We start from the raw sequence: 12,688 nt of genomic DNA on the forward strand, positions 1-12,688 counted from the left end.
CTTAAGAGCTTAATAAATAGGTCTGTAACTTACTCCTCAAAATTAAAAAAAAAGAAAGTCTAAAATCCCTAGAACTATTTTCATAGGAGCCTTCTTTTACCATCTCTCCTTGCAAATTATAGGAGAAAAGTGTAGGGAAAGTGGGATCAGGACTCTGATGTTCCACAAATATCTCAGGTTGATTAGACTGTACTGTTGCTCCTTACATAATTTGTGATCCCCAAAGTAGGTTCTTCATTTCTCCAGGCTCATGTGTACCCAAGATATTCTGTTGGTAAACGTCCAAATAGTCCAGTTGATCAAAATAAGGTCAGAGAACACAACCCAAGCAAGAATGGGTCTTGCTTAAAGACCACCACCTGTACCGGAGAACCTCAAGACAAGCCAGAAGCATCGATGCCTGAATGTCTGATGCCAGGAGACAGTGATCCTGGGCTCTTGATCATGTAATATCCATTTCAGAAATCATGGTGCCTGCTTCCAAAAAGGTGGTGAATTTCCGGACAACTAAAGGCCCCTCCACTGAGCCAATGCAATTCTAAGACATCATCACTTTTCTTTACCACCAATCACAGTGACAGCTCTTAGGTTATTACGGAGCATTGATCTCTGAATACATACTCTTAGGGGAATGAGAGCAAACAAAAATCTCCAGAGGTTTGGTGGAAGGGTACTACTAGAGAGAAAAGTATAGTGAATGAGAAACCCAGAGACACCAAGAACCAAGTCATCCAGCTGCCCAAATCTCCGGGCAAAGTAAATGCCAATCTGTTGAGAAGATCAGCCGTATGTTGGAATTAATATCTGAGCAGCCTACAGATCTGGAAGCAGTTAAGAGCAGAGTGTACAAGCACCTCTACTGTGGCTATTGGCTCTCCCCGTGACTAGCTGTGGAACTTTAGTCTATTTAGTCTTTGGCCTCAGTTCTCTCTTCGGTAAAACTGAAATTACGTTAGCACACACTTTATAGATTCATGTTGAGGATTCAGCAGCACAGTTAATTCATCTCAAGTGTTTTGAAAACTCTTTGGCACAGTCTCATACATTTGCTAATATTATCTTATTTTGTTTATTTCTGATTATAATCCCTCAGGTGGGAGGATACCCTATTTTTTGGTTGGTAGAAACTGAGCTTAAGTTTAAAGAAACTTGCCTAAGGGTGCCTGGGTGGCTCAGTCGGTTAAGCAGACGACTTTGGCCCAGGTCCTGAGCTCATAATTCCAGAGTTTGAGCCCTACGTCGGGCACTCTTCTAACAGCTCGGAGCCTGGAGCCTGCTTCAGATTCTGGGTCTCCTTCTCTCTCTGCCCCTACCCTGCTCACACTCTGCCTCTGCCTGCCTCTCTCTCTCTCTCTCTCTCTCTCTCTCTCTCTCAAAAGTAAACATTAAAAATAAACTTGCCTAAGACTACTTACCTATAAATAGTGAAGCCAGAATTTAAACCCATTTTTCTCACATCACTAAATCAAGCAAACACTGAAATATTTGAAATATGTATTCTATCTTCGTCCTATGTTCGAGATCAGCAACTGCCCAGAAGTGGTCTCCAGATTGGGATCAAGAGCATTGGCAGGGAAGTTGTTAAAAATGTCAATTTTCAGGCCCCACCCCCCATCTGTCACTCAAAATTGCCATGGCGAGTGCAGCTGTGTGCTGTTACTTTCTCCTTTTATGGGGGAACAGGACAACGTTAGCAGGAGGATGAAAGAATGCCCTAGAAGAAGGAAGAGGTCACAGGGACAAAAGGCATAGCACAGGGAATACAGTCAGTGATACTGTAATAGCATTGTGCGGTGATGGCACCCACACTTGTGCGCGTATAGATGTGGGATCACTAGGTTTTGCATGTGGAACTAATGTGTGTCAACTATACTTCAAAAACAAACAAAAAATTAAAGCCCCAAATATTCCAGAGAATTGTGCAACACTGGAAGATGGAGGACAATTTTACCCGAGATTTTGAACAGGAGTCCATTGACACAGTAGGACAGCTGAATTTCCCATTTTCCTAGGGGCACGGGGCTGAATGTATGACCGAATTCTCATGGGACTTTGGGCATCACAACAAATCTAAGCCTCAGTGGCCTCCTACGTGAAAGGAGGGGCCTGTATTATCCCCTTACACGGTTCTATTCTACACTGCCAACTCTGAATGGACATCTCCCTGACTCTACTTTTGTAAGTGTGATGTAGAATAAAATAGAAATCTCAGAAATAAGGTAGCCTGTTGAATTGAGTTATAAGAAAATGAAATTAGCAGGTTCTCAAATTAGATCCGAGAAGGGAAATTTGTAAGGGTTTTAGAAATGTCAGTATCCCAAGATTGAAAAACATGCAGAATATAGAAAAAAAAAAAGTCCATGTAATATCAAATTGGTTATGTAAGTACATTACTTTTGGGGAGAGGAAAAGAAGACAGTATTCCTAACCTGCCCCACATCAAGTTCACCACAGTAAGGAGCTTCCTTCGGAAGATCTGCTGGGAGCCGCAGTCCAGGCATGGCACAGACCTCAGGTCTTAGATTTTTCTAAATCCCATTATTAGATTCACGTGTCTCATTCATGTATCAGACCAAAGATGTGAAGACGCATCTTCATAGGCCCCTGACGGTTGGCAGGGGAAGGGGGTAGTGGTGGCCAAAACTACCAGATGATAAAAAACGTCAAGCAATGGAAGACAAGTTTCAGTAAATTTCAGTCTAGGTATAGACGATAGACAGGAGTCACCAACCCAACCCAAGGTGAGGTTATTCTCATAGTGAAAGTCATTCTGATCCCAACAGGGGAGCATGACGTTTCAATGCAAAGTCATCCTTCCTTTTGGGAGGTGAGTGTCACTTTCCTAATGTGCACATGTAAGTAGCATATGTATTCAATTACACATTAGATGTATATACAAGTGGTACTGTTTCAGAGGAGAAAAGGCAAGAGCAAACTAGAGTTGAGGTTTACTCCCCAAGGATGGAAGTAAGGAATACGTCAACTACACAGCATGAACCAGCAGAAGGAAGCGCTATCTCGGTAGCTCCTAGATTTACCGAAGGCCCACTCCTCACCTTGACTCCTTGGATGTGGATGCTGTAAGGCCCTCACCGGGGCCATCAGCTTTGGGCTTGGTTATCACTTAGCTTCCATTAATCAGAAATGTCTGGAGAAGATCCACACCACATGACCGGGAAAATACCTCCAAGTTCTTTATGCTGGCAGAGTCCTCTGGGAACCAAAAAGTTTTACCAAAGGCCTTCAAAAATCTCCTAACTTTCTAATTCTGTATTTTCAGAATACTGTATGAAACTTGGTGGTTAACACCAGCAATGCCTTTTTCAACTCAGAAAAGGGCAAAGCAGAAGTTTCTAATTATCTGAGAGAGATCAGATTTGTTTTTTCCTTGCCCCACCAGACATACTCCCCGTGCTGTGCTATACAGGTCATCATGGGAAAGATTCCCATTCGAAAGGAGAAGAGTCTCCCGGGATGTGCTCCGCTGGGAGGGGCCATGGCGCAGGGGGGCAACGAAAGATGGCCAGCCCTGTGGCTGTAGCAGAGAGAATCAGAGAATGAGGGACAAGAGGGAGAACACCACGAATCCAGGGAAGCCCATAGCAGCCCCAGAAAGCAGGGCTTCGAAGACCACGCTCGAGACCCAGGCTTCCCCTTAGGGGGTGGTAAGCAGCCAAGGACAGACTTTGGGCAGGAAGAGGACATCACCACGCCTGCCTGACCAAAAGGTCCCTTTGTGAATGAAGAAAACATTTTCTGAGGGTGAACAGGATCCAGAGAGTACCTTAAATTCCAAATGGTCCCTGCTGTTCTCTCCTTTGTCAGCGAGGCAAGTAACAAATAGAGGGTGATGGTGTCACCATCATAGTCAGCTCAAGGCCATGAGCAAACCCAGTCCCTACCTCCCCACCCAGTGGCCACACGGCTGCCTTCTGCTGCTCCTGTGGAAAAGGGGCCAGAGCCGAGAGCAGCACAGGGAAAGTGTGCAGCAAAAGCCAACACGAATTAACTCGGGCAGTTATTTGTCTCATTTTTCAGAGTCCATCTCAAAAAGCAGCATTTTCCCATAGCCCAAGATGACGATGGTCACAGCAGCAAAACCACCGCAGGACCTATAGCAACAGTGCCCTGCTTAGCAGCCCTGCTAAACCCTGAATAGTGTGGTGTGTTTTAAATTTTTTTTTTTTTTTTTTTTTTTTTTGGCTTGCCGAGGAACATCTGTGTTTACATCAGGGAATGTGAAATAGAGGCACGAAAGGAAAAATGGCTAAATATGATTAAAGAGGTAGAATCCGAGTTAGATGTGGCATTTAATCCGTGGAAAGGGAGGCCAGACCCCCTGATGGGGAGCTCCAAAATGGGTAAACACACCAGAATGAAAATAAAACCCAACTCTGAAAACAGCGGAGAAAAATCTTCCCATTTCAGCGCATCTATATATGCCCGGTGTGTCCCATTTCTGGCCCTCACAGCTTACTGCTTGTTTCGAAACATGAACAGGATGAGAGGCATATGGGCGTGAGCAGACACGGAAGACCATTCTTTAACCTGAGCTGTTGCTGTTCTGAATATCACAATTCCTTTAACTCCTCAATATAAAGTATAAGGTGTGTATGGGAGAAAAATGGAGACGGACTTTTTTTTTTTTTTTTTTTTAGCAAGCACATTAGAGAAAAACACCCCTTTTCCCTGTACACACAGGTTGCTACAGGCAAATTTCAAAGCATTGAGCCCACATTTTTATTTTATTACGGTGAGACTTGCTACACAGGAAACCCTAAAGGAAAAAGTTGATTGACTTGACTACATAAAGCTTAAAAAAAATTTACGTGATGTAAAAGAGTGGTATGCATGTTAAAAAAAAAAAAATCAGCAATAGGGAAATGAACAATTCTTCAGTCAGGATAGAAATGTTAATTTTGGTCATCTTAACTTTTTGACACTATCGTTTCCTTTGGGGAGAGTATACACACTTCTTAACAGCCCTGCAGAATAAGTGGTAGCAAAGAGGGATAACCTGGGAACATGGAGGAGAAAACAGTATTACTCGTTTAGCTTCATCAGTGTACAACCTGGGCAACAGTATAGAGGCCAAGCTTAGAAGATGCCTATGCTTGGTTTAATACTATGCTGTCAGGGTTTTGACATCTTTATTTTCCAAAGAGAGGGAGAGAGACAGAGAGACAGAGCATGAGAGGGGGAGGGGCAGAGAGAGAGAGGGAGACAGAATCTGAAGCAGGCTTCAGGCTCTGAGCTGTCAGCACAGAGCCTGATGCGGGGCTTGAACCCACTAACCGTGAGATGATGATCTGAGCCAAAGTTGGACCTTCAACGACTGAGCCACACAGACATTTTTTTAAAAGGAGCTCCCAATTTTCATTGGTCTCTGGGCCCTTCAAATTATGTACTGATCCTGCCCTTAAAGTCATACTAACTACCTATCTACAAATCAGTAAGTTTTGTGCCAAGACGAGCACCAAGATATTTATGACAAGTTTATAGTCTCAAAGTAGAAGTTCAATAGTCAGGTTATAATAAAACAAAGTAGAGAAGGAGACACATGATAGAGACAAAGCTCAAAAAAGGAAAATATTACTTCTTTTTTTTTTTTTTTTTTTTTAATGTTTATTTATTTTTGGGACAGAGAGAGAGACAGAGCATGAACGGGGGAGGGGCAGAGAGAGAGGGAGACACAGAATCGGAAACAGGCTCCAGGCTCTGAGCCATCAGCCCAGAGCCTGACGCGGGGCTCGAACTCACGGACCGCGAGATGGTGACCTGGCTGAAGTCGGACGCCTAACCGACTGCGCCACCCAGGCGCCCCAGGAAAATATTACTTCTTGGTGGAATGAGGTTAGTATCTTTGCAAGAGGCAGGTTTTAGTTGTATCTTAAAATATTTTAACACTGATGGGAGGTGGGGGAAAAAAACAAAACAAAGCAAAACAAAACAACAATGATGACCACAGAGGCAGTGAGCTGTGTCAGGGTCCAAGGGCTGCCTGGGCACAGTGAATTGTCCGGTTTGCCTGGGGCAAGAAGAAATCAGGCAGGAAAGCAGGTGGTGGTCGGCTGTGTGAGGGCCTTGAACCTGCAGCTAATGAGGCCGTGCATAATTCAAGAGCAATTGCGAGCCACTGAAGGGTCAGAGAGAACCAGTTAACCACAGTCATAATCAAGGAAATTAAAGCTGGCCCCAGGCATTGATGGTCCCTTGGTCACCTCTCTGGACTCCCATCCCAGCACTGTCTTCACAAATGGTGAGGACTTGACTCTTTAGACAGTAGATGGATGGAAAGTAAACGTCTGCACCCACCTCTAACTCAACCAGTTAAACTTCACCTGCACTAAGCTGGCCAACATGATACATTCCCACCCTCTGGAGAACCAACTTTACTTATTGAAGGTTTGAATCAGCAGAGCAGATAACACAAATTTAGGTGAATACAAAAGATATAAGAGTATATGCGGATTCAACTAAAAACAAAAATCCGAACAAACAAAAAACCCCAGCAACAACACAATGAGACTTCATTGCCTGAACCAGCCCCTCTTAGAAAAACTTATGTGGGTCATGAGCACGGACACCCCGTTTCCTTGAGAGAATGGAATTATGGAAATCTATGTCGTAAGTGCCCAATGCTTAGGTACCTGAGAGCTTAGGTAGGCTCTGTCCTACAGGTAAGAATTTTATTAATTACCAATCGGGATCTTTCTCTAATATGGTTCCATCAGAAGAAAACAGTAAATTGCACTTTAAGTAAAAGCTTAAAAATGATAATTTATTCTGTCTCCATATTTCTCTCTTGGTCTCTGTATTCTTTCTATTCTCTTTCTCACACACATACCAGTATAGACACACACATATGTATCAACAAACACACGCAAATATAGATACACACACACACAGCGTCTGAATAATTTCCTTGCAAACTGTACTAAATTCCAAACAAAAGTACATTTCCACGTCTAAATGTTTCACCCAATCATGTTGAAGAAAAATCCCAACACCCTGATAATTATATTTTAAAATTACCACTTGACATCAAATTAGAGTTTTATTGTTCCTTTAGCAAGAACGTAAAGAACAAATTATGTGGAAATCAAATATGCATAAACAATGAATCAGAAAATAAATGAACTACATAAAATACTCAAGTAAGGAATATTAAGATTCCATTGTAAGAAAATTCCACAGGTATCTGTTATGATGTATCACTGACCCAAAATGCGATTTCGATTTTCTACCTCCCCTTAAACCATTTCTTTCACAAAAACAAAAATAAGCTATGAAAAAACCAGCTTGATATTCTAGCTCTAAGAAATTACGATTGTAACAGATAATACGCCCCTCTTTAGCAAACGTAATCTGTACGTTACTACTTAAGGATGGTTCTGTTTTCAACGAAAAAATACAAAATAGCGACTTATTGGAAGAAAGTCAGAGTTGTCAATATTCTTTTTAAGGATGAAATAATGTATTTTCTTTAAAATAAGCTTAGAGACAAAGAACTGCATTTCAGTGAACATCGGTGTATTCTTAAGAAATGAAAAGCTGTTTTTTATCCCAGTTCCCATGCTATACTGAATCATGAAAATATACAATATCAAAAGAAAAAAAACTTTTGATATTTGAGAACTACAACAGAAAATGAACTTAAGTGGGGAAATTAAACTTGGGATTAAAGGATAATGAGCTTTTGGAACTTTTCCATCTTTGTCACCTGACCTTTGACATGGAATCTTACACAAGAGACGATGCAGTCCGGAGAGGTACCATCAACATTTTAATCGATAAATAGTTAGGGATGAACTCAATACCCCTTTTTTGTTCAAGCAAATTCTCCTTTGTTTCTCTGACCCACACTCCCTGACATAATGTCCCAAGTTCTGACTTCGTCACTTAGCATGGAAACTGGTACCAGAACCAGAAAGAAGCCGCCAGTCCAAAGTCTCATGCTTCTACAAATTTGTAGGCTATCAAGACTGAAATGAAAAGAAAAGGCTTCCCTGAGCTGCCTGTCCAGGAAGAGGGTTGAAAAGACCATAAACGCCCTCAGCAGGAGGAAATAAAGCATCCTACCTTTTTAAAAATTCCATATACTCGGTGTGTTTGATGAGTCCTGTCCTCATCATGATTGTTTGAAAACATTGTCGATCGATGGCCCAGAGTTTCACATTCACAAGAGCTGGAGAAAAGAAAAAGAAAACAGGAAAAAAAAATTAGGCAATTTCAACTGTGAACCCCATCATGCAGAAGGGATATGAGTGATTCAGGAGAAGTATGGAAATAATTGACCTTCATTTACAGCTGGTACCCATCATGCTATCCCATTTTGTTAAGAAAGTGAATGTTCCTACTGGCATAAGGTAGTTCATAATTGTCCATCTAGTATTATTGTCTAAGAGGAAGATTCTGGTTCTCTTCTGCCCTTAAGGGAGGAGAATGCCTAAGTCCACAGTGAAAAACTTTAGTGCTTTCCAGACTATCTATGAAGGACATCACATGGAAGCAAAGAAAAATTCACAATTAATCACAACACGCCCTGGTAATTACCCAGAATGGTGTTAATGACTCAAATGATCATGTTTTACTTGTAAAAACTAGAAATGAAAACTCCATTTTCAGGTTTAGGGCTGAATTTAATAGGATAGAAATAATGACTTCACCATGATTTCCACATGAAGCTCATATTTTACAAATTATAACCTGTGCCCGACGCTGTCCTGTGAAGTTCTCTGCGATCTGTTTGTTGAATTTTAATGTCTAGTCTTACCTACGACTGCCTTTGACAATGAATAACGGTGTTCAGACTGAGTATCACGGAATTACACCATGTGAGCTACTGAGCACACGACTAAGAGACAAGTTTTGGAAAAAGGCAGATGCTATAGAGTAACAGAACCACCCAGTAGGATAAACTTTGGTTTTAAAAGAATATACTAAAAATCTCGGTAACGATCTGTGCAATGGGCATGCAAGACACTTATGCTCTCCATTTTTATGTCTGTTTGCAAGTTTTCCTAGTAGCAAATACTTTCTGTTAGCATACAAATAGAGAAAGCCAATTCATAGGTCATACTGGTGGGGAGTGGGGTACCTAAGGGCTGTGCGGGACAAGTGAGTGGAGACAGTTTATAGTTTAAGGAGCCAAACACACAAAGACTGAAGAACACAATTCTCTCTTCTTCCCAGTTCTCAGAGGCAGCCCAGTGTGGAATGAGATCTGGGGAGAGGGGTCAGGGGCAAATGCTGAGTATGAGGCCATAGGTGTGCCTTGCAGGGAGGGACTGGGAGTAACACACAAAGCAAACGGGGGAAAATATGAGAAAGAGAATGCTGTGTTCGAATGTAAACCCTTATCTTCGAATTTTACCTAATTTTTCCTCGCAAAACTGTTTGAAGCTAAGGAACTAGAACATGACTTCTCTCTGGGCCAGCTCTTCGTTGAAAAAAGAAAAAGGATGCTTGGTTAACTAGAAAAGGAACAAAGCAGCAAGGACCCGTATGCGCATGGCTCCGCTCCAAGTATCTTTTAAAAATGAGCCATCAGCAAAAACAAAGATCCTCACACAGGTGCTCTCCCAGCCACATTCAAGTTCCTCTGCCCAATCCGGGCTCCTTTCCAGAACACCTGTTTGCTTGAGACAAACCCAAAGACTGGATGATGCAACCACAAAGGACTGCCAATTCAGGAAAAGATTCACAAGAAGGAGCATCTTTATATAACTGACAGAAGCTGAGCTAGGAGGGAGACAGAGGAGGTGACGTCCTGTGCGGGGAGAAGAGCCTGGTGGTGGGGGGGGGGGGGCTTGGGCTGGGGGAGTCCAGGCAAGGATCAGACAGACAGGAATGGCTGAGATTCTGTAGGCTTCTCTGATCTTTGAGAGCAGGCTGCTTCGGGGCCCTGGAAGTCAGGCATAGGAAGCGGGGATTAATGCGATGAACAAAACAAAGCTATTAGAGATCTTAAAGACAAAACACAGCCAAGAACCTGAATTTCATTGAAAAAAATTTTAATATGAAATTTATTGTCAAATTGGTTTCCATACAACACCCAGTGCTCATCCCAACAGGTGCCCTCCTCAATGCCCATCACCCCCCACCTCCCACCCCCCCAACAACCCTCAGTTTGTTCTCAGTTTTTAGTAGTCTCTTATGGTTTGGCTCCCTCCCTCTCTAACCTTTTTTTTTCCTTCCCCTCCCCCATGGTCGTCTGTTAAGTTTCTCAGGATCCACATAACAGTGAAAACACGGTATCTGTCTTTCTCTGTACGACTTATTTCACTTAGCATAACACCCCCCAACAACCCTCAGTTTGTTCTCAGTTTTTAAGAGTCTCTTATGGTTTGGTGCCCTCCCTCCCTCTTTTTTTTCTCCTTCCCCTCCCCCATGGTCTTCTGCTAAGTTTCTCAGGATCCACAGAAGAGTGAAAACATATGGTATCTATCTTTCTCTGCCTGACTTATCTCACTTAGCATTAACACTCTCCAGTTCCATCCACGTTGCTACAAAAGGCCCTATTTCATTCTTTCTCATTGCCAAGTAGTATTCCATTGTGTATATAAACCACAATTTCTTTATCCATTCATCAGTTGATGGACATTTAGGGTTTTTCCATAATTTGGCTATTGTTCAAAGTGCTGCTATAGACATTGGGGTACAAGTGCCCCTATGCATCAGTACTCCTGTATCCCTTGGGTCAATTCCTAGTAGTGCTATGGCTGGGTCATAGGGTAGATCTATTTTTAATTTTTTGAGGAACCTCCACACTGTTTTCCAGAGCAGCCACACCAGTTTGCATTCCCACCAACAGTGCGAGAGGGTTCCCGTCTCTCCCCATCCTCGCCAGCAGCTAGAGTCTCCTGATTTGTTCATTTTAGCCACGCAAAGAACCTGAATTTCAGAACACATCAGAGGTAGGCCACCATTTCTCGACTGCTTACAAGAAAAATACATTCTGTGTTCAGCATCATTCTTAATGGTTCCCAAGGATTTCCAGTAACCCAAGTCTCCCTCCAAAGGCTGAATTAGGAGACATCAACCAATTCTGCTTTTCTAAAGATCAGGGGCAACATGACGACGAGTACTATCACATATACACATACGGTACTATACCTCAAAAGACTCAGTAGAGGCAGAAGGTCTAAGTGGAGTGAAGCATACATACATCTAAGACCCTGCCCTGCAGGAAGACCTCACATAGCATGTCTCCAGCAGCAATCAGAGGCCACAGTACCCACGAGTCAAGCGACGAGGGTCTGGGTGCATGCATGCACACGTGTTGTGACCGAGTGACCTGCAACGTTTTCTGTCTGCGTTCCCGCTTGGAGGCCAGGCTGTGTTCCTGGTCCCTCCTGAGGAGCTGTCACTCTGCCCTCTGTCACTCGCTGGCACTTAGCGCGTGACCGATATCGCTCATTATCTCTGCTGTGTCTAAATGAGGTTTCCTCGAGTAAGTTGGGACCTTCCCGCAGAGAGAAGTCCGGGGCTCATTTCTTATAACCGCTTCTCTCTCAAGAAATTAGCTTTTCATTAGGTAAGTGTAGGCTATACTGAGTCATTAATGTCATTCATGTGCACAAAGGTCACCGAAAAATGAAGAAGTAAGCCTAAGTGGACTCCAAGATGATGTTAAAATAGCTCAACTGAATTGATCAGACATCATAAGCCATGAATTGAAAAAGGGTCTCTAAAAATAAGTCCACAGAATCTAATATTTTCGTTTTATCTGACTCCCATTTACCCGGCCTACTGCTACATCTCTAAGTAAACCTGTTTCAGATATTTTGCATGATAATGAACATGGCTTGATGAGATTGCAAATTTGTCCATGACCTTGGGCAAGATGCCAAAACCTTTCCTGTACTCGGCCAATATACCTATTAGTCAAATCAGCACTTCACAGGTGGGCAAGCGTGACTCATAAACATCTTGCCTTGTTATCAGGAAAGTGGTTCCATTCGGGTGGTTATTAACCTCTTGCTTCTTCAACAGCCGGCTGGAGGGTAAGTCTGGTGCCTCCAAACTTACAGACCATTCAAAACAAGTTTTAAAAATCTGTCTATGTACCTTTAAGTGGTTTCTTAATCTCTGTAGGGAATAAGCACTTCAGAAATAAAGTTCCTCTGATTTTCACGATGATTATGGTTGTTGAACATTTAAGTGAAGGGCAGAGCAAGTATCAGAAACAGATTTTCCTTTTTGTTCAAGAACGAATCTAAAATTCTCTACTCAGTGATCTTTTTCTTCCCCCTCCAGTTTAGGGCCATGTTGAATCAGTAGAAAACAGGCAAATTCCCATTCCTCTGAGATCTTTAAGTGCAGGAGCACATGAACGACACCTTCAACGTGGGCAAGAGTTGGCCTTCATCTGGGGGACACCAGGATTACAGAGAAGGAGCCACAAAATGGTGCTGGAATCGGATCACAAATCTGGGTTTGGCCTAAATTCTAGTAGGGATTCCCTCCACTGTGCAGTTCAGATTTTGGAAGAATATTGAGAAAGCCTGTGTGGGTATAAAACACAGTCTCGAATATTCCTTCGGCCCGTATTTATTTTATACCAATATAGCCAACACCGGTGCTATATATAAGAGACAGGAAACAAACACAGATCTCCTGCCTTTAAGAAACTTGTGATCTAGTGCAGAGGCCAACGAGCCATTATCCATGCCGGATCGGGCCC

At 42.7% G+C, this 12,688-nt stretch overlaps 1 protein-coding gene across 4 annotated transcripts in view; it reads right to left on the reverse strand.

Annotated features, from left to right (window-relative positions):
* Positions 1-12,688, reverse strand: part of PRKG1 (protein kinase cGMP-dependent 1) — a 1,267,967-nt gene that overhangs the window by 459,094 nt on the left and 796,185 nt on the right. For all 4 annotated transcript variants that reach the window (XM_086679490.1, XM_086679489.1, XM_086679491.1 and 1 more), the window contains exon 4: positions 8,083-8,188. In XM_086679490.1, coding sequence (XP_086535616.1) covers positions 8,083-8,188 — 106 coding nt within the window. The remainder of the gene's footprint in view (positions 1-8,082; positions 8,189-12,688) is intronic.

The sequence above is a fragment of the Puma concolor genome, chromosome D2, assembly GCF_028749965.1.
Source record: "Puma concolor isolate L17-30 chromosome D2, mPumCon1.1.hap2, whole genome shotgun sequence".
NCBI lineage: Eukaryota > Metazoa > Chordata > Mammalia > Carnivora > Felidae > Puma > Puma concolor.